Below are 21,855 nucleotides of genomic sequence, written 5' to 3' on the forward strand. Positions count from 1 at the left end.
ATAAGAACGCCTCTTCTGTTCAGATTAGGAACGGGCACAAGACAAATACGAGGAGAAATTTAAAGACTTGAATTTCGAGACCGTCGTCGCGTTTTATTGATATAATTTTCTTTTGTGGCCACGTGTCGCGTAACAAAAGAACATGCCGTGCGTTTATTTTGCTCTTGAGCTCAAACGCATTCCATGGGTTGTTCGCTGAATTCTGTCGGAACTGATACTTGACTACAGCTTTCATCTTTGCCGAGGAGCGCTTTGTTGAATAAGCACATAGCAACCGACAAAATACACTCCCATGTTTAAAAGCAATTCAAGAAAAATTTATTTTGCGTTAACATGTATAGTTTCTTAATTCCACCCAAATTTTATAGTTTCGTTCAAATATCAAAAATAGTTCATGCAGTTCCAAATTGGTATTGCTGGTGTTACCGCTTGAGGCTGGTAAAAATTGTTATTGTTTGGACTTGGAAAGATCATATACTGGTTGTAACACTGGTACGAACCGTAAGGGTTCGGGTATATGGGCTGAGCAAAGGTGTTGCCGTTATACATCTAAAAATAAATTTTCATTAATTCATTGCGTCCACAATTAAAAATTCATAGTTTTGTTCATACCGAACCATCAGTATTCATGGTGTCAGGGCAAGTCACTTCGGGTATCCCATTGATGTCGGTGTACTGATTGTTCATTGGTGTGAAGCCTGTTGGTTCACCTATGCTTTCACCAGTATGATGTCGCCGATGTGAATGTTTACGCATATGATGACATCTACGCGAATGCCGATATCGACCCACGGCCACAACGCCATTGGAACTCTTAGTGGAACTTGCAAAACTTGTACTACGACGGAAGATGGTGACCACAGAGCAGAGAGGTGCGTGCTTTTTGTGTGGGTGCTTCGAGCGGCTTGCCCTCTGGCGCGATTGTTGCGTTGCATGGCTAATATTTGGTGGTGCAGGTGGAGGAGCAGTGCATTGTCCCGGGTATTGAGGTGAAGGAGTACAGGGTTGCGGTGGATATGGATGCATGGGAGGACATTGTTGTGTAGGTGGTACCGTATCATACCCTTCTATGTGAAAACGCGGGTTACAGCACGGATTGCTCTGGTCGTACTCCAGGCAACCTCTAAAGTCGAAAGTGTTGGGAAAGATGTGGCACTGCATGAGGTCATTCATATTGGGACACGTGTCGGGGCACTGCTTGGAGTCGTTTATATTGGGGCACATGTTGTGGCACTGCATGGAGGTATTCATATCGCGCGTACTTTTGACTCACTGATATTAGTTCATCGTTGACTATATCAAACAAATGATTAGGACATGCATTCTGATTGATTGGATACTCACGGACCTGGAATTACTATAAATTAAATGATCCCAAAGTGAGAGGGTGATCTGACTTGTATACTGACAATTTGGTTACTGATTTGATAATTTGATTCAATGGATTTCTATGGTAACAAAATTATTAAACAAGTTTTTGGGTGTGAGGAGCAATGAATGAATGAAATCAACGCAACGCAAACATTCTGTGCACCTTTTGGTAGGTTGTGTTTTGTTAGGACTTCTTGATCAACCCTTTCATGAAATATTCTTATGTACCTATTATAGCAAGCGGGTATTGGGTTACTGAAGAGAGAATAAAATGTATAAAATTACGGAAGCATGTATAGCAACAATCCAATACATGCTTTTGAGTGGTCACCACTGTATCCTCTTAGATCTTACCAGCGCTTGCTGAATAAATAAAACAGCGCTGAGCAACGTTAAAGTACTTTCGCTAATTCACCCCGGATACGACACCGGAATTGCGCGAATGCGAACAGAGCTTTCGCTTCCCGACATTATAGTCCGTAAGCGTGGTGCTGCGCCTTCGCACTCGTCGCCCACCCACAACCCGCCGCCGCCGCCACTCTCGTTTCGGACATAGGGACGCGAAATAATGCCACGCGGGCTGCACCTTTAAACTTCAATTATGCTTAATTACCCGTGCAGCAGGCTCACGCGTACGCCTGCTCTATGCACTCTCCTCGCTCACGCCCGACAAAGCCCCATGATCAGCGTTCGAATTATGGCCGCGCTGCTAATGCCCAGCGCCAACGAGCAACGACAATTAGCATCGGCGTGTTTCCGTAGCGCTGGTGCGCTTTGCACGGTTTTAGAAACATTTTGCGTTGAATTCACCAAGGGTAACAATGGCCGGAAACATCAACTGTAAACATGTACAATCATTTGATCAGACACCCATACTTGAGTCTTTTAAAATTGAAAGTACTGTGCATCTTTTGCGTAAACATTTGTGGTTGACCAAAAACTGGACGCGGCTAATTCTTGAAACCAATATTTAAAGAATTTAATTCACATGACATAAAAGCGCGTTGGCCAAAGGGGATTCCAGTGGCGTTAACGCCAGATTTTTGCCCTTTTTTTCGCCCTCATCCCATCGAAAAATTCAAATTGCACTCTAAACGAGTTATGGAGTTATGTCGGCGCGAAGATAATGGAACGCGCTCGGTCGTGGGGGTGGTCGGCGTTAAAAGCGACCAGAAACGCACAAAAAAGCATAAAAATAAAAGCATAAAACGCTCGAGCATCCTTTATTATCGTCCGAGAAACGCCAGAGAATGCTTAGAACGCCAACACAAGAACCGGCATGTAATATGAAATTATTTCGGTTAGAATAAAGCTCGAGCGCGCGCGGTCGGTGTGCATGGGTGGCCCGGGAGATTAAAAGAACACGAGAGTTGCGAGCGGCAAAGGGCCTCTCAACATACGGCGGAATTAAATTTAAAGCGTGTAATTTCCTTTGTCGGCGCTTTTTTCCACTGCGAGCGTAATTGTATAGTTTAATTGATTTCCCACGCGACAATGAAAATATTTACGCTTCTCCATCAATTCAATCAATGCGCGTTCAACACGTGCCAATTTCGAAGTTGACGTGCGAAGCGAAAATAATGAAGGTGGAGGAAGCGCCGAAGAGGAATGCCCGAGCACAGGCGCGAAGGAAGCGACGGCGGCGGCGGTGAGAGGCGTCGGTTGTCACATTGTTTGCTCGTAGTTTTTGCGCCGAGAGCGCACCGACGGTCGAGCCATTTTTCTAGTGGCAGTCGGATCGCATCGAAATAAAACACTCGATGCCTTTGGAGTGGGTACGACGCGGCCGACCACTGCCGCCTCCCTGTTGTCATTGTGTATTGTATGATCGTCGCGTTGCGGCTTCGACTTTATTGGACCACCGAACACAAACACGAAACACAAACAACGATTGAGACGCGCCGCGCCGCATCGTGCGCTGAGGAAACATTGTAAATACGTAAAGGGCCTGAAATGTACAAATCAGCAAAACGACATTTATTGGAAAAACACACTGAGCGCGTTGCCATTTTTATCGTCTTGTTTTGCGCCGGCAAATTCAATTTGACACTGGTAATATTTTTCATCAGACAAAGCCTGCATTGTCAAGTTATACTTTGCCATTCATTAACTGACTAATCTTTTATCCATCGTCATTTGTACTCGCTTATTTTCATTTAGTATAGCCAAACTTCAATTCATGTTATTTATATATATTTTGTTTCACAATCACAATTATTAATAAATAAAATAAGATAAGTAAATTTTATGGCCAAAATTTAAAGTAAATAGAGCTGGAATTAATTCCAATCAATTTTGGCAGCTTTCCAAGTGAATCAATAAATGTTCTATCAAGCTGTATTTTTCGAAAATCACGCAAATTTTCTATTCAGCCGAAAGGTAAGCGGTGTGAAAAAAAAAACCGCCGTTTTCCATCCGAGGGCCGGCAATTGTTTGTGGAGAGATCATGGGGCTAAGAGTGGAATCCAGTGGGACTGCTTGGGACCACGTCTGGGACACTGTAACAAAGGGTCGAGCGGCTTTCCAAACTCCATCAGAGTGTTCCCGAAATTTTCAACTATGATTACAAGCTACAAATCAGACTGTCTCGGCAGGACACACCTCTCTGTTTCATCTCTTTCCCGGAAAGTGCGTCAAGTTGAAGGTCACGCACGTCCGTCGCGCAATTCAATGAAAAACTAATGTGACACGGTGATGCCGTGATATGGGTGACAGTTCGAACGCATTTTCCGACCGTTCATTCCAACGCCGGCGGAGCGGTGTTTGCCAAAAAGCGTAAATTTATGGTCTTCAATTAAAATTTCGCGCGCACAATTTTACTTGCAGAATGTAATTAAGCAAATTCCAGCGTGTTTCATTCTGATTACTCCTGCACTACTTACTACAACAGTACTAACTTATTCCGGGGGGCGGGTTTCGGGCGGGAATGTGCGGCGTGCGCGAAGGTGCACACGGCTGGAATCGACTTCAATAGGCGAAAGCAACGGTGATAATAATTTATTTATTGGTTAATAAGATGCGCATGTCTCCGCATATCCTCCGGTAAAAGCTGGTGGCATACGCGTGCGTTCGCTGGAAGTAGTTCTTTTTGCTTTTAAATGCGTGCGCGTTGGCAGGCACAAAGCTTTGATATTCAATTGCGTTTGCAGCCTGTATCGGTGGCTGCGCGCTGCCATGAAAAGTGTATCCGCGTGTCGCAACGGGAGAGCGCTCACGCTAGAGACGACCGGCGCGCACACACGCGAAATAATCTAGAAATTTACATTTAAAGTGACTCTTTTCTAAATAACAAAATAACGCCGCTTTGGTAAATATTGCACGAGCAAAAAGACAGTTGACAGGGATCAATCGAAATTGCGAATCAATTAACGCTCATGATTTAATTTCGACTGTTTAAGTCTCAACTAAGCTAAAGTGACTAAAATATATAATACTCCTGGAAAAAACACTATTAAAACTTTTTTCCAATACATTAAATATGGCATTTTGGAATACCTAACATAAAAAGTTTTAAAATATACCGAGAAATAGGTCACTCATGTGAAAGTTGTGCAGTGTTTTATAATTATTTGTATCTCATGAGATAGAATTTAATTTCGTATGCAGTTAGAAACATTTTCGTGAAATTTTTCAGTAGTTATACAGAATATTAATAACAGAATATTAAACGCCAAAAGTTGAATTTAATTAGTTTACAATATAACCACAGAAACATTGTGTTAGTGCATAGTTAAACAATAGGCACTCATTCGAATGTTGTTAATAAAAATATAATTCACCAAAATGAAGCAAATAAAGTGATGCAATGAGATGGCTTAAAATTTAGCAATCAACTGAAACGGTGTAGGGTATGAAGTCTTTGTGTACTGCAATTTCTGCATAGTGTTAACCATACAATAAATTTACGCAGGCGTAATGAATATTTGAGCGCAGCGCTTGCATTGTTTATGGCCGTATTAGTATATACGCGGATTGCGCGCCTCAATAAAAGGTAATTACAAATGTTATAACTGTGAAAGAGTGCAGAAGCGCGCCACGGAGCAGCGAATTGATAATTGAAAATTGAACAGCAAAACGCAGGAAATTCAATTTCGGATTAACGCATCACGTTTATTTCCACATGGACGCATGTGATGCTTGCTCATTGTGCGCGTGCTTCAGTGCTGATTGAGTTTTAAATAACCATCCACAAATCGCAGCGAAATGATGTGCAACACTTGACAATAGGCGACGGCGCGGCTTTGTGAGCGAGACGTTTACATTAAATGTTTATACGTTCTCTCTGATTAACCATGCAATAGATATCATGATACATGATTCCATACAGCTGCGGTCATCGGAAATAACGGTTTTGCGTTTTCAGTTGTTATAATATTTTCTACGTTTGAGTGTAAAGTCGCTAACTAAACAGAACTTTCAGAAAAATCGATTAACTTCGTTTCAATTCTCAACTCTTTTTGGTTTCTTTGCCTGCCTGGGTGCTATTTTAACTGAAAGCATTGAATAGGTAGGTATATTTGATTGAAGTGTTTTCTCAATTATTACGAGGCTATTGAATATTGAATGCTAATGCTAGGGGAACAAAAAGTTTGTTTAAAACACGTTCTATTAATAAACAAACTTTTATAATCATCGAATTGAACGATACTAATAACATCGGATCAAATGTACTTGTTCAGTATCAGTTTATAAACACATTTATAAACACATGTAAATGTCAGTCACTCAAATATGATCTGTTGGATTAATACATTCCAGAAATCCAAGTGGAAATTACTTCAGATTAAATCCTTGTTCATAGTTCGCTGCAGTAAAAAGCAACGATCAAGATTAGCGCAGATTGTGGTAAATGATTAAAGTGGTGAATTTCCGGCGAGGAAAAATTACAGAATCTGCGCAATTACTATTTAATAACATAATTGAACGTGTTCTTCATGAAAACAGAGTTTATAGTACCAAATTCATGTTTTCCGCACGAATCTTTATCTGTTAATAAAAATTGCATCTCCTGATACATAAAAAATCTAATTTGTTTAAATTATCAGCTACATGAGGTCACAGCTTCTGTGCAAAGCTTTGAAATTTCGAAATTCTGTATACGCTGAGAGGTGCTGGTGGTGGTGGTTTGTGTGTCAACGAAATTGCATCCAATATAAATAATCACTATGAACAGGGTGGCAAAAAGATGAGATGAATTTATAATTATATAAATATGCAAATGCTACGAGTGCCGGGCGCTTTATATTCGCGCGACGCGAAAGGCAGAAACATGGCATGAACATGGTGGAGGCGCGCGCGACGCGAGCACATCGTGCGCGCGGAGTGCACACATATTTGAAAACTTCATGAATGATTAATTAATACGCGCACGTTTATACTCCGCGAGCAGCATAAATGCTGCACATATTAAACTGTATTTGCTTCGTGCGCCCCTTCGAATGCTTCGAACGTTTCGGAATGCTTCGAATAAATCACGCTCGCGGGCTTCACTAGCGCGGAGTGCATAATAGAGCTAGAATCCCGCTGGTAGGGTACTTGTGTGCGCAATGAATTGCTAATTGATCAGCCACTACGTTTGTCCCCTATTGGCAGCATTAGAATTTGTGATTATTAAAATGTTTCATACCGTAACGGTGCACTCACAAAGTTTGTAAAGTACATTTAATAAAAGGTTAATTATGCCAAGGTCTTCCCGAGTCCATAGTTTCTAATTTCACCAACAAACCCGACTGAGTATCAAATCATTATAATTATGTAAATGTTGCAGATATCACCACAAGGATCTGCATGTAGCCGGTAACACATCAGATATGTCTACACCTATATTTGCAGCGACTGGTCCTGCCACAGTAAATGAGATCTATTTTTGAGTTCTAATCATGTCCGGAACTTATCCAAAAAGTGCAGTCGTGAAATCGAATAAGACTAAAGTGAAGCTCATTTTCGAAATTAGTATTTTTGTCCCTGATAATGAGACATTCTAGGTAGATCACGAAATGTAATAAATCATATTTTTAATAAAGATTTTTCTGAAATATCATCAAATTCTTTGGAAGTTAATATTCGTGGAGAATTCTGATTTTTATCATGTAAATCCACGTTACAAAAACATCAATTAAAGACTGTGAAGCCAACGCGCGTTTAACAACGATATCTTGTGTGGGTACAGCGTTTACTTTGGCAATTATTAATATTATATTTATATATACAATATTTGCTTGTTTGAATATTATATTTTATATTATACCTATTATATTTTTTCGTTTGACAACAAACAACAAACTTTGTGTGTAGTACCTATTTATGTCGCAGCGCGCTGATGTCCAATTGAGTACTCCCGAAAACTGACGATCAAGAACGAGCCAACCCGTCAGTATTATATTTTACTTTCATGCCTAAAATGCCTAAAAAACAATTAACTCATTTCTGGGAATCCGACAAGTACTTGTAGGGAATTTACAAAGAAATTAGTCATGAGTCAGGGTTTGTGTGCAATAGTCGCTGAAGTCTACATATCAGTGACAACAGGGTATAGTAGTATGCAACTCAAATCACAGTAATCTTCTATATTTTAAAATTGAAACTTTTTTATTAATAATTTATAGTTTCTTATATCAAAGAGGTAATTTTACTAAAAGTAAACATCCCACATTCGAAATACAGGAACAGCATTTCATAAAAGTTTCGATTTCCCTCCGTATAGCGTTTCCCTCCACTTTTTGTGACAGCATTTCTGAGCAGAACTAGTCGTTGTTGTGCTTATTGCGCACCGCGCGCAGTGAATTTACCCGTCTCACATGAAATTCAATCTAGGGTTAGTCGAAAAAAGTGCGGTCAACATCAGCGTAATGCCGTCTTCACCCGACCCGCCGTGCTAGTCGTTCCGACCACCAACGTTCCCCGACGTCGAGCAGCGACCGCTCGGGGCCACGAGCTCAAGATTCGCAGCGCCAAACAGCCGAAGGACGAAACAAGGTATGGAACAAATGACTAGTATTTAATATAAACTATGTATATATGTACCATGTGTTATTGTTTACATTATTGTATTGTATGTATCTACTAAACTGAAACGCTGTCTGTTTTAGGACTTGTTGTTTGAGATCATGTCTACCACCAAAGCAACCAGTGCAAAACCTCTTAAAGTGACTACTTCTTACAAACGAAATGAATTGAAACTGGTAAAGGTAGCAATACGAAGACGCAATCTTAAAAGTGATAACAATACACAACCCTTAGAAAGGATTGTGAAGGACCCTTTCACAATAACTTCTTTTGTGAATGTCTCCAGTGGTAATTATGCATATATCTCTTATTCTATAATCATACCCTTTTCTATATACTTCATGTATTCCATGCTAGTGTTATTTCAATTCTAGTCAATAGTCAGTTTACTGTTTGCTATGTTCTGAGTAAAATGTAATGTAAGAATTGATGCATTCAAAACCAGAGAATTAGTTTTCACACTGAAGAACACCAAGAAGAAACTTAAACTGCTATTTGGACAATACAGTGATTTCGTCGATGTGTGCTGGTGATTATTTAAAGTTGTGTGTGGAGATGGTCCAGAAGATACTTCCAGAGGAACTGGTTAGGAAAGCAATTTAAATTTTCTGATTATTCGACCAGTTCTTCTCAATGATTACCAGCAGTTAATTTTACCCAGGGAAACAAGTCACTGAATCATGCATGCATTTTCTGGTTACATTTGGTGTGGCTAGTTTTACAAAATCTAATCAAAAGGATATGCATTTGAAGCATTTAAACTATTACAAGGCGCATTTGATTTAAAATGTTATCCAGTAATATTCATTCAAATGTTTGATTTATCCGGGAACGACGTGAGCCATCCGCGGCCCGATTCGGAAAAGCTTACGCGCAAATTATTCGTTCAATTAAATATAAAAAATAAGACCGACTTTAGGTCGAATGCATGTTGCTTGTGGACGGTGAATTAACTTACCTGGCGCCTTAATTTGGATGATTTCCCACATTGTTTTTGCGCTAAACAAATATCAAGATATTGATATTACTTTGAGTCATTGAAAATGTCATTATCACTGTTCGCTCAATAAGTAATTTTGTGTAATATTCACTCGCCCGCATTGCGACAAATGCGAAGAATTTCTAAATCGGCGTCACTTCCACAATCGTTGAAAATGTTTCTTGGCAATCGCTGGGAGATTAGAGCAACGCGATCGCTCCCACGTCAATTAACACATTGCCCTCTGTTGATGTTATAGATCGCGTTGGGGTGAAGTTATTTAACAAAATCACACCCAATACAATTGAAATACCGGCGGAAGCTTATTGCAAAACCAAAACTACACCCACTGTGCGGGGTACAACGCCACCGCCAGAGCAGGAGCCAGGTCCATCCAGACCGCGATCAGCAAGTTGCTCTAGCGATGAAGGACACCAGCAAGAAGACAGGTAAACAGTTTACACATATCTTTAAACACGCAAGTTTCGGGAAAACACTGGTAATCTATCGAATGCGGAGGAAGATAAGTTCATCTCCTGTGTAATACGGGATTTATTTCATAACTATTGGGGCACCGCATTCTGATGGATTTGTGTCATAATCTCTTTGAATGTACTGTTTTTGATAGATAGAAATGATAGAATTACCTTTTTTTAGATGTTCCTTTATTCTAAAATGACATTATTTATTCGTTGTTTATTATTTATACTTTTTTTATAATACTGTCCATGACCACATTGCGCAGTGTACGACCACCAGTATGTTATGAACATATAACTAAATATTTTTTTCCTGCCATCCATAATTTGTACTTGGTGCCAACGGGCTTTTGCAAATGCGTGTGTTTTATTTGTATGAACGCTTAATTGAAAATTGCTATTTTTTTAGATGTCGATCAAAAAGTCGTGAGAAATTCAAAGCAAATGACGCGGCACAAGCAGTGAAACAAGTACCAAGTACTGAACGCAATACACACTCTCCGTACGAGAATGCAGAGCGCTATGATAAACGAAAGTCAAGGCGATCGGGAAGTAGATCACCATCGTTGAGGCGGAGCCGATATTCTTACAGTCCCAGCCGACGTCACAGCCCAGGAAATGGCCGACACCGCAGCATAAGCAACAGTCCACACCATAGGTATTTGCTTACTCAACGTCCATATTGGATTCGCCGTTTTTTAATACAGTCAGCCTTAAATTTTGCAAATTTTCGACTGCAAAAAAACTCAAATATTTCAAAGTATTTGTTTACTTTGATATGTCTAGAATTGAAAATAAATTGTGATTTATCAGTAGTGTCTTCTCTTGAACTGCGCTTATAGTTTTAAGTAGTAATTGATTATATATTCTTTTATAGATCTCGATCTAGAAGTAGTGAGAGGCTAAAAGCGAATGATGTGTCCCCGTCAGCGAAACAAAAGCGACGCACACCAGATCGAGATCGAGATCGAGAGAGATCACGATCGCCAGTCTCAAGCACTGGACGATACGACAGGCGGAAGTCTGGGCGCTCGGGAAGTCGGTCGCCATCATCGAAACGCAACCGGTATCACAGTCCTAGCCGACGTTACAGCGCCAGAAATGGGCGACATCACAGCTCCAGCATCAGCCCTCACAACAGGTATTAGAGAGGACCAATAGAAAGAATTACAAATACTAACTAAATTCAGATAATTTGAGTATTTTGTTTAAATTTGAAATTGAAGCTACATATAACTTCGACAATTATTCAACATTTAATAGTACAGATATTAAATTATACCAAATTTCTCTATTTCTAGGTCCCGATCAAGAAGCAGTGAGAAACTGAAAACAAATGATCCTTCGCAACCTGGGAGACAAAAGCGCCGTACACCAGACCGCGAAAGGGAAAGATCTCAATCTCGTACCGGGCGTTATGACAAACGGAAGTCTGGGCGAGCGGACTCACCTGAGTTTTATGGCCGAGAAGCTGTACCGCCTTATTTTGATGTAAGTACAATTTTAATGCCAATGGTGTTTTTGTTAGTTATTTATTCAATTTCGTATTGCAGCCGGCTTTAATACGTGCGCCAATTTCGTTCTATCCAGCCATGCCCCCATACTACCCACCTGGTATGCCGCCCGCTTTCTTCAATCAGCCATTTTTTCCTGCACAACATCCGGGGCCTTTTGGACCGGGAAATTATCAGCCACGTAAAAGGTTGCCGCTTTACATGAATCGGAAGATTCAAGTTGTCACTAGCTCCGCTGGTAACACGGGTACCTTGACGAACTCGTCCATGTCTGAAGGCGATGCGGCGCAGTCCAACATTGGCGTTACATCGGAGATTACACCTGGTACAGAAATTGCGTAGCTACAACTATTTTGCGAGGAGAAGTTTCTTTAGCATATAATTCATGAACATCTATGAATTGGCCCATGCTATGTTGGGATTTTTAGATCGCAAATGACAACCGTATTTAAAGCCTTTATTTTGTAAATATTTATTTCTTATTTAACTCGCATATTTTTTATAATGTACATACATATTTATGTAAATTCATACGGATAGGTTTCATCAAGAGCGATTCAAATATTATTAATTGATACACATCATATTTTATGCAACTTTATGGCAAACATTTTATTAGTCAAGACGAGAAATAATTTGTAGTTATATTTCCTATATTTTTAGCTGAAATTTATTGTACCTTATGAGGAGTTATGCAGGGACATGTCTGAAACATTGCGGACCTAAGATTGGACGTGAACACAAAGTTTCAATTAATTTAAAATATGATAATTAGTATTTTGTTTGATAAAATAATTGTTATATTAATAAATTAATAATAAGCCAAGTAAACACTGTGCTGTACACTATACCCTCACAAGTTATTGTTGTTAAACTATATCCTATTAAAACCATTGCAAATCAATGCAAGTGTTTGACCAGTGATTGTGATTGAAAATAAACATATAGCAAGCTTTGTGTCTAGTACCTATTGGCGTCACCGCGCGCTGATGCTCAATCGAGTACTTCCGACAAAAGACGATCAATACCGAACCAACCCGACAGCATTATATATTACTTACGAACATGCCTAAAATGCCTACAAAACAATTCACTCATTTTTAGGAATCCGGCAAGTACTTGCAATGAATTTACGAATAGAAATGCCAATTACCAAAGCCGTCATAAATGACGTGAAAACAGTTTGTTTGTGCAATGAGCGCTTAAGTATACTGATCAGGGGTAATGGGGTATGGTAGTATGCAAATTAAATCAAATCTTAGCAAACTTCTGTATTTCAAAATTGACACTTTAATAACATAAATTCATTAGTCCCTTATATCATATAAGTAATTATATGAAAAGGTAACGTACACGCATTCCAAATACAGGAACAGCTTTTCATCCAGTTTGGATTTCTCTTCCTAGCGACCCCAGCGACCCTAATGATCCCCTCCACTTTTTGTGACAGCATTTCTGAGAAGGAGTTGTCGTTACTCTGCTCGTTGCGCACCTCACGCAGCGAATTTACGCGTCTGACATGAAATTCAATCCGGAGTTAGTCGAAAAAAGTGCAAAAGTCTACATCAGCGTATCGCAATTTCTCTAGTTTAGAGGAAGTTGTTGTGGTTGGTGTTCTACGGGGGTCGCGTTGCACATTAGGCGTAACGCCGCCTTCCCCGTTCCGATCAACCAAGGCTTCCCGACGTCGAGCAGCGTTCGACGACCGCCCGTGGCCCCTTTTCGCTCAAGCTTCGCGGAGAACCACCGAAACAAGGTATCGAACAAATGACTATTATTTACGATAAACTATGTATGTATTTATTTATCATGTGTTATTGTGTAGATTATTGTACTTATGTAACTACTAAACCGAAACGCTGCCTGTTTTAGGATTTGCTGTTTGAGACCATGTCTTCCAACATGGCAACCACTGCAAAACCTCTTAAAGTGACAACTTCTTACAAACAAAATGAATTGAAACTGGTAAAGGTAGCAATACGAAGACACAATATTAAAGCTGTTGCCAATTCGCAGCCCCTAGAAAGGGTTGTGAAGAACCCTTTCACAATAACATCCTTTGTGAATATCTCTGGTGGTAATTATGCATATATCTCTTATTGTATAATCAGACCCTTTTCTATATACTTCATGTATTCCATGCTAGTGTTATTTCAATTCTTGTCAATAGTCAATTTACTGTTTGCTACTTTCTGAGTAAAATGTAATGTAAGACTTGATGCATTCAAAACCAGAGAATAAGTTTTCACACGGAAGAACACCAAGAAGAAACTTGAATGAACATTCATGTAAAAACCTTGTGCTATCTGGACAACTCAGTGATTTCGTTGATGTGTGCTGGTGATTACTTTAAGTAGTGTGTATGGAGATGGTCCGGAAGATGTTTTCAGAGGAACTGGTTAAGAAAGGAATTTAAATTTTCTGATTATTCGACCAGTTCTTCTCAACGATTACCAGCAGTAAATTTTATCCAGGGAAACAAGTCACTGAATCATGCATGCATTTTCTGGTTACATTTGGTGTGGCTAGTTTTACAAAATCTAATCAAAAGGATATGCATTTGAAGCATTTAAACTATTACAAGGCGCATTTGATTTAAAATGTTATCCAGTAATATTCATTCAAATGATTGATTTATCCGGGAACGACGTGAGCCATCCGCGGCCCGATTCGGAAAAGCTTACGCGCAAACTATTCGTTCAATTAAATATAAAAAATAAGACCGACTTTAGGTCGAATGCATGTTGCTTGTGGACGGTGAATTAACTTAACTGGCGCCTTAATTTGGATGATTTCCCTCATTGTTTTTGCGCTAAACAAATATCAAATAATTGATATTAAGTTGAGTCATTGAAAATGTCGTTACCGCCGTTGCCGTTCGCTCAATAAGTAATTTTGATATTATTCACTCGCCCGCATTGCGACAAATGCGAAGAATTTCTAAAATGGCGCCACTTCCACATTCGTTGAAAATGTTTCTTGACAATCGCTGGGAGACCAGAGCAACGCGATCGCTCCAACGTCAATTAACACATTGCCTTCTGTTGATGTTATAGATCCATTTGGGGTGAAGTTATTCAACAAAATCACACCCAATACAATTGAAATACCGCCGGAAGCTTATTGCAAAACCAAATCTACGCCCACTGTACGGAGTACAGCGCCACCGCCAGAGCAGGAGCCAGGTCCATCAAGACCTCGATCAGCAAGTTGCTCTAGCGATGAAGGACACCAGCAAGAAGACAGGTAAACAGTTTATACATAACTTTAAACACAGATGTTTCGGGAAAACACAGAGAGTCTATCGAATACGGTGGAGGATAAGTTGATCTCCCTTGTAATACAGGATTTCTTTCATGACTATTGGGGCACCGCATTCTGAAAACGGATTTGAGTTAGAATCTTTTTGAATGTACTGTTTATTCTAAAATGGAAAGATTACGACAGCTTCTAAAACCGGTTAGCCACCCCCATAATGCCAGTCAACTCATTTTGTTAAGACACCTCCCCAGATTTTGTTTCAGCAACATATTTGTATAGGTTGCAATTCGTTTTGACATTTTCACTTTGGACATTATTTATTCGTTAATTTTGCACTTACCTTTTAATTTGTCTCGAAGAGGCTTTCAAATTTTATATCCATTTCCATATACCTCATTTATACTACTATCATGAACATACTTTGTACTTGGTGCCGAACGCGCTTTTGCAAATGCGTTTTATATGAACTTTTCGTTTAAATCTTTTAAACATTTCGATATATTTGAATAATATTGATATTTTTCTAGGAGTCGATCAAGAAGTCGTGAGAACTTCAAAGCAAATGAAGCGGCACAAGCACCGAAACAAGTGCCAAGTACTGAGCGTAGTGCACACCCTCCGTACGAGAATGCAGAGCGCTATGATAAACGAAAATCAAGGCGATCGGGGAGTAGATCACCATCGTTGAGGCGCAGCCGTTATTCTTACAGTCCCAGCCGACGCCACAGCCCAGGAAATGGCCGACATCGCAGCACAAGCAACAGTCCACACCATAGGTATTTGCTTATTCTAGACACGTTTATTTTGCTTTCGCTTTTTGTAGTATAGTCAACTTTAAAATTATAAATTTTCATTTTCTTTAATTCGACTGCAAAAATCACTAACGTCGAAGTATTTGCGTACTTTGACACGTTTAGCATTGAGACAATAAATTGTGTCTTATCAGTTGTCTTATCTCCAGTAGGGTCTGACCGAAATAACTGGGTAAAATGATCACAGGAAACGAATCTTCCATAAACCATGTTTATTGGATGAATTTGTCAATCATAATCAGTCGGCCTTTATGTGCTCTCTAACCTAATTAGTGTATAAGAATAAGACGTAAAATTTTGCACTGGTTAAATATCAGTATTCATAATTAATGAATCTAACATTATTGATGAGAAACTAAAATTTATTACCGATTGCGCATCAGAAGTTCAGTGGATGCTTTTATCTGAATAAATTCTACTGGCACCCCTAAATAGAACTAAACAGAAAAGTATGCAGTATTAGCAAAACAAGATAAAAAAGGGTTACACATAATAATAAGAAATTAAATAAATATTTGGAAATGATTAGACGAAGAAATGAATATAATGAATAGATTGAAAATGGTACTTAATTAGCAATCGGTATTCTCTTATATTAAATTCGATTAGGAATGTTTAGTCACTTACAGTCACCCGGATTCAATTTAATAAAAAATGAACTGAGCATTGCTTTTAGTTTTAAATTAGAATTGATTATATGTTCTTTTATAGATCTCGATCAAGAAGTAGTGAGAGGCTAAAAGCGAATGATGCATCCCTGCCAGCGAAACAAAAGCGGCGCACACCAGATCGAGATCGAGAGAGATCACGATCTCCAGTCTCAAGCACTGGACGATACGACAGGCGGAAATCTGGGCGCTCAGGAAGTCGGTCGCCATCATCGAAACGCAACCGGTATCACAGTCCTAGCCGACGTTACAGCGCCAGAAATGGGCGACATCATAGCCCCAGCATCAGCCGACACAACAGGTATTAGAGAGGACCAATTAAAAAATTACGAATACTAAATTCAGCTTGCACCATATTAACATTTGGTCGAGATAAACTTAGTGTTATGTTTTAATATGAAACTGAAGGTGTTTGAGACTTCTACAACCCTACAGTAGTTATTATTACAGATATTAAATTATACCAAATTTCTCTATTTTAGGTCCCGATCAAGAAGCAGTGAGAAACTGAAAACGAATGATCCATCGCAACCTGGGAGACAAAAGCGCCGTACACCAGACCGCGAAAGGGAAAGATCACAATCTCGTACAGGGCGTTATGAGAAACGGAAATCTGGGCGAGCGGACTCACCTGAGTTGTATGGTCGGGGAGCTGTAGCGCCTTATTTTGATGTAAGTAAAACTTTAATGCCAATGATGCGTTTGTTAGTTGTTTATTCAATTTCGTATTGCAGCCGGCTTTAATACGTGCGCCAATTTCGTTCTATCCAGCCATGCCCCCTTACTACCCACCTGGTATGCCGCCCGCGTTCTTCAATCAGCCATTTTTCCCTCCCCAACATCCGGGAGCTTTTGGACCGGGAAATTATCAACCACGTAAAGGTTGCCGCTTTACATGAATCGGAAGATTCAAGTTGTCACTACCTCCGCTGGTAACACGGGCACTACTCCGGAGGGTTCAAGTACTGCTGGTACATCGAAGAACACGTCGATGTCTGAAGCCGACGCGACGCCCACCAGTACGGTCGTTATATCAAAGACTACACCAGGTACAGAAACTTCGTAGCTACGACTATCCTATGACGAGAAGTTTCTTTAGTTTAATGCACTACATCATCTATAAGGCATATTGCGCATACATATAATCCATGAATATCCATGAATTGGCCCATGTTGTGTTGGAATTTTTAGATCGCAAATGACAACCACATTTAATGCCTTTATTTTGTAAATATTTGTTTCTTATTTAACTCGCATATTTTTATAATGTACATACATATTTATGTAAGTTCATATTGATAGGTTTCATCGCTCCTGAGCGATTCACATATTAATTATTTAATGCAAGGGAACCAGCTTGTCCGCAAATATTTTAGTAGTCAAGGGTATAAATAATTTGCAGTTTCCTATATTTTGAGCTGGAATTTATTGTACTTTATGTGGTATTATGCAAGAATAATATGAAACATTGCAGACTTGAGATTGGACGTGAACACAAAGTTTCAATTAATTTAAAATATAATAATTAGTATTTTGTTTGATGAAATAATTTTTGTATTAATAAATTAATGTATGACCGAATACTTGTGCTTGCAGTCCATCGAAATTATAATTATTATTTTTCCAGTATGGCAGTTATACTCGTTTTCCAAATATATAATTCGTTCCTTCAAATGTTGGTAGCTAAAATACAGTTTCCTGCAATTGAGCGTTAGTTTGTATCGCTGAAACTAGATGACGCTAGTGAAGCATAGCTTCAAGCTAGTTTGTGTTTTCTCTAACAGATGGCGCAGGTATCGGAAACAGTCTTGTTGGTATAAGCAAGCAGCCCGTCTCCTTACTCAGTCGGTGTTGTGCTCTAGGCTTGGCTGTACTTATGCCGTTTGTCTGTTAAATTAGCGCATGGCTGCAACGGCTGCAACATGTTGCATTTTGTCGTATTTTTAATAAGTGAATAGAAAATCGAATGGCTTCACCTGTTTGTGCAAAATGTTGTCAGTGGCAACGAATTCCAATTGGATTTAATTTTCAAACTTGTTCAATTGTTATTTTGTGGAAATAAAAAACATGCGTACTTCGTGTGATAAGTGTGTTAGCGCAAAAGTAATAAAGTAAATAAAATAATTTCTAACGGACACTTTGCAGAAACATGTTTGTGCACGTTTATTTTTTATTGATAAATGAATAAAGGAGTATGTGAGTAACGTCAAGTAAAAATTCTGGTTAATGTTCCAGGTTCAATTGCATTTTTATTTTTTTAATGATGAATGTAAATGATTCTGTCAAAACATAATTAATAAATGTAATTTCACTCAGAGAATTTTAGTCTATTTGCACTGGTTTAATTCATGAATCCAGTGCATGAATATGTGTAAATATATACTGAAGAAACCAGTAACGTTTGATTAGAGAGTCGCATGGCTCAGTGGTACCTAGTATCACTTTTGTGATTAGCTCATTAATTAGCGACAAAATGTGTATTTTTGTGTTGCAAATGACTAATTTCTGCTTGTTTTAGGGTTTGCTCCTCAACCCGACATCCTAGGAGAACCATTCTTGCATCAGATTGTAAGTATTGAATTTCTTTATCATTTTCGTACATAGCTTTGGTGATTAGCTCATGAATTAGCGACAAATTGTGCATTTTTGTGTTGCAAATGACTAATTTCTGCTTGTTTTAGGGATTTTGCTCCTCAACCCGACGTCCTAGGAGAACCATTCTTGCATAAGATTGTAAGTATTGAATTTCTTTATCATTTTCTTTAATAAGTTTGGTGATCAACTCATGAATTAGGGACAAAAATTTCATTTTTGTGTTGCAAAATACTAATTTTCGCTTTACACCTAAGGCTGACCTCACAAAGGAGCTTGTTTTTGGGGTTTAGCACGTAAACGCGGCATCCCCGTAGTATCAGCGGACACGCTAAAGATGTAAAATTTAATTCGTCGTTGCGTTATATTCTCTTGTCGTAAGGGATGCACCTGTAAAATATGTAATTGTACGTTTGTAATGTCAGTAAAATGTAACTGTTTTGTTTACATTCTGTCATTTCGAATTTGTCCTTCAATTATATATAACATGGATCGTTACTCATTTTTTTCCGTTCAAGGAACTAAGTTAGAAATGCAGAATGAGGTGAGCTAGAGCAAGAAAAAAATACTCTAAAATTTCATGTTCAATCAATGTCTTTTATATGATCGGTGGCATTTTTGACACTTTGTTTATGCCTTCGGTTCGGTCTTGGCTTGCGCAGCATACTGCGCGCTGTCATTACCGTGCCGATTGCCGGCTAATCAGTCGATGGTGCGCAGTTCTGTGAGGTGCACGTGTTCTTTTTCTCCGTCAACATTTACCGCGTCTGTTAGCAATTATGTTTGTTTTAATACGCGGTAAACATTAGAATCGTTTGGTCATCGACAACGGACTAAACGATCGACTCCAGAATTAAGAGAATTCACCACGTGCGCGTGTGTATGCCAGTAGCCGCCGGTCGTCGGATCTCTTCCGTTGGGCTATGGATTCCAATTGGATTTATTAGTCGAAATGGTTCAATTCGTTAGCATAAATCACGTGTATAGCTCGTGTGGAATGGTTGCCAGGACATCAGTAATACGAGTAGTAACATCAATTCTACTAACAATTCTACTTTGTGCGCTTTGGAACTTCATGGATGGAACAACAAAGGAGTATGTAACTCAAGTAAAAAAGTAAAAAATTTCCTCTGTTCAACTTTTTTTTTTATTTTGCAGATACATTTGAATTGATATTATAATACATGTATATGGTTAGGTCAATAAAGGATCATTTAAGTATAATATCTCGTTCACATTTAATCCTGGTGTTCACTTTGTCGTTTTCAGTTTTAGTTGTAGTTACAGGCATATCAGGCATCTTATGTGTGTGGCGCGTACACAGCACAGCTGTGTGTGTTGCTTATGTTGTGTTGTTGTTTTTAAAAAGTTGAATAAAGTTGAAATATAAATAGAAGAATCAAATACAAATGATAAAAACACTCGGTGGTCGAGTAGGTACGTGCACCTGCTAGCATGCTAGTTGACACGGATCGAATCTCAGGTATGGAAGGCATTTTTCTCAAATATAAAAATATCGGGTGAAATTTGGGTTGCATATGTAAACTCAAATGAAATATAAGTGAAATTGCAATGCAAGCGAAGGCAATATGAGAAATAAGAAAAGAAATCAAGTGGAGAAACGGAGAACAGAGCAAAAGAAGAGAAGAGAAGAAGAAGGAGTAGAGTAGTAGAGAAGAGCAAGGAGGCGGCGATAGAAGGAAGAGAGGAGAGAGGAGAAGAGCCGCTCCGAGACAGGAGTGGCTCGGATTTTTAAATTTTTTGGCCCGTGTCGTTAGACAGTCTAAGGTCGATCTCCCACTGCTTCGGTGCGTCCATTGCTCCCGGCCCATCCTACAGCTACGATGTCTCTGCGCTTCATCCCCGAAATTATCAGGCATATCAACAATTTTTATGGTGGGGGATCACCCCCAGAGAGAGGGAACTCCTTATAAGGACATCCTTTTAAGGACTTGTAAAAATATTTCTAATTTTTAAGTCGCCTCAAGAGAGGGGACACTTAAAAATATTCTTACAAGTTCTGACCTGTAGCTGAAATGAAAGATGGAGTACACAAATCATACAGGATACTTTAACAATTTTTATAGTGGGAATCATCCCCTGAGAGAGGGAACTCTCTTAGAGACCTGTACCTGAAATGATAGAAGGGGTACATTCAAAGCATAAGACATAATATTTCTTAACATTTCTTTATTAATAAATACAATGTAAAATAATACAAGTTTAGATTTTACAAGTCCACAAAATTCATGCCGACATATTGAAACAGGACTTACGACCTGCATCATCACGCACATACAGGCAAGTACCAAATTATAAACACTAACACATAGGCACTAGAAAATAACTATTTATCACGGAAAACTAATGTACAGGGTGTTACCAAAAGAAAAATTCATACTTCCAAAGGAAACTTGCAACAATAAACTTAACACATTTTTCACAGATTGGAAAAGTGATATACAGGGTGTTACAAAAAGATAATCTACAGTTCAAGAAAGAAAACAGTTGAAAACAAAAAATTGGTCAAGTATTGATGGGAAATTAAGGAAAATAAATATATAGGGTGTTAGAAAAAGAAAATGACAATATTTAAAAAGAAAATGGTCTGGTCAAGCAAAAAATATCAGGAACTTACAAGGTTTTGGTAAGGGAACAAGAAAATGTAACATATAATAACAAAACTCAAAATGTTACAATTTTCACAATGGAAAGCGAAGGAAAATGCAAGAGAAGGCAACACAACAACAATACCACTACATTTAGAAGTAAATACTAAAGCACTAGAAGAAAACTACAAGAAAATTTAAGTTGTTACCTGTTTCTCCCGGGATGGCATAAAAATAAAGGAAGAGAAAGTAACAATGAAGAAGTCCAATTAAATGCAACACTATCATAAATATTATTGCAATATTGAGACTATATTTTCGACGCCATATCTAGACAAAGTGCCGGCCGACGGCACGCACACGCGGAACGAAACATTAAAATCGCGTATTATATACATTTTCCGGACAGTAACTAATTGTCAACCTACTAAACGTGTCAACGCGATTACAGAATAAAGATTACAAAACAACAGAAAAATGTGAGATGAATAGATTTAGTAAAACCAACTTTCTGCAGCGAGGCCAAAAATGTGCCCGACGGCTCGCGACAATTTTAAACTATAAA

General features: G+C 38.9%; 3 protein-coding genes and 1 long non-coding RNA gene across 4 annotated transcripts; 3 read left to right on the forward strand and 1 right to left on the reverse strand.

Annotated features, from left to right (window-relative positions):
- Nucleotides 1–295: 295 nt before the first annotated feature.
- LOC135790189 (uncharacterized) lies at nt 296–1,427 on the reverse strand. The gene is made up of 3 exons (XM_065300268.1): nt 1,349–1,427; nt 613–1,293; nt 296–549 (listed from the first exon to the last, which is right to left on the reverse strand). The coding sequence occupies exons 2-3, from the start codon at nt 1,249–1,251 to the stop codon at nt 382–384; spliced, it is 807 nt and encodes a 268-aa protein (XP_065156340.1). The 5' UTR covers nt 1,252–1,293; nt 1,349–1,427; the 3' UTR covers nt 296–381.
- Nucleotides 1,428–8,113: 6,686 nt separating this feature from the next.
- Nucleotides 8,114–12,179, forward strand: LOC135804335 (serine/arginine repetitive matrix protein 2-like). The gene is made up of 7 exons (XM_065318183.1): nt 8,114–8,346; nt 8,460–8,664; nt 9,615–9,804; nt 10,244–10,492; nt 10,712–10,975; nt 11,136–11,325; nt 11,388–12,179. The coding sequence occupies exons 2-7, from the start codon at nt 8,478–8,480 to the stop codon at nt 11,688–11,690; spliced, it is 1,383 nt and encodes a 460-aa protein (XP_065174255.1). The 5' UTR covers nt 8,114–8,346; nt 8,460–8,477; the 3' UTR covers nt 11,691–12,179.
- Nucleotides 12,180–12,806: 627 nt separating this feature from the next.
- LOC135804344 (serine/arginine repetitive matrix protein 1-like) lies at nt 12,807–17,670 on the forward strand. Its single transcript, XM_065318197.1, has 7 exons — nt 12,807–13,104; nt 13,221–13,425; nt 14,405–14,594; nt 15,137–15,385; nt 16,133–16,390; nt 16,572–16,761; nt 16,824–17,670. The coding sequence occupies exons 2-7, from the start codon at nt 13,239–13,241 to the stop codon at nt 16,986–16,988; spliced, it is 1,239 nt and encodes a 412-aa protein (XP_065174269.1). The 5' UTR covers nt 12,807–13,104; nt 13,221–13,238; the 3' UTR covers nt 16,989–17,670.
- Nucleotides 17,671–18,349: 679 nt separating this feature from the next.
- On the forward strand, nt 18,350–19,887 carry LOC135804086 (uncharacterized). The gene is made up of 3 exons (XR_010550973.1): nt 18,350–18,657; nt 18,771–19,776; nt 19,840–19,887. It is a non-coding gene; the product is annotated as an uncharacterized lncRNA (long non-coding RNA).
- The last annotated feature ends 1,968 nt before the right edge of the window (nt 19,888–21,855 follow it).

Source organism: Atheta coriaria, unplaced genomic scaffold (assembly GCF_025399875.1).
Source record: "Atheta coriaria isolate IRGN ID8LTWV9N9 unplaced genomic scaffold, Caltech_Dcor_3.1 hic_scaffold_1_pilon, whole genome shotgun sequence".
NCBI classification, from domain to species: domain Eukaryota; kingdom Metazoa; phylum Arthropoda; class Insecta; order Coleoptera; family Staphylinidae; genus Dalotia; species Dalotia coriaria.

Excerpts from the sequence above, each read along its gene's own strand:
- LOC135790189 (XM_065300268.1), bottom strand. The coding sequence starts at position 1,251 with ATGAATACCTCCATGCAGTGCCACAACATGTGCCCCAATATAAACGAC. Across the intron at positions 550-612 it reads CCATGAATACTGATGGTTCG|ATGTATAACGGCAACACCTT; the intron begins GTATGAACAAAA and ends ATTTATTTTTAG.
- LOC135804335 (XM_065318183.1), top strand. The coding sequence starts at position 8,478 with ATGTCTACCACCAAAGCAACCAGTGCAAAACCTCTTAAAGTGACTACT. Across the intron at positions 9,805-10,243 it reads GGACACCAGCAAGAAGACAG|ATGTCGATCAAAAAGTCGTG; the intron begins GTAAACAGTTTA and ends CTATTTTTTTAG. Across the intron at positions 11,326-11,387 it reads CTGTACCGCCTTATTTTGAT|CCGGCTTTAATACGTGCGCC; the intron begins GTAAGTACAATT and ends TTCGTATTGCAG.
- LOC135804344 (XM_065318197.1), top strand. The coding sequence starts at position 13,239 with ATGTCTTCCAACATGGCAACCACTGCAAAACCTCTTAAAGTGACAACT. Across the intron at positions 15,386-16,132 it reads AGCAACAGTCCACACCATAG|ATCTCGATCAAGAAGTAGTG; the intron begins GTATTTGCTTAT and ends GTTCTTTTATAG. Across the intron at positions 16,391-16,571 it reads AGCATCAGCCGACACAACAG|GTCCCGATCAAGAAGCAGTG; the intron begins GTATTAGAGAGG and ends TCTCTATTTTAG.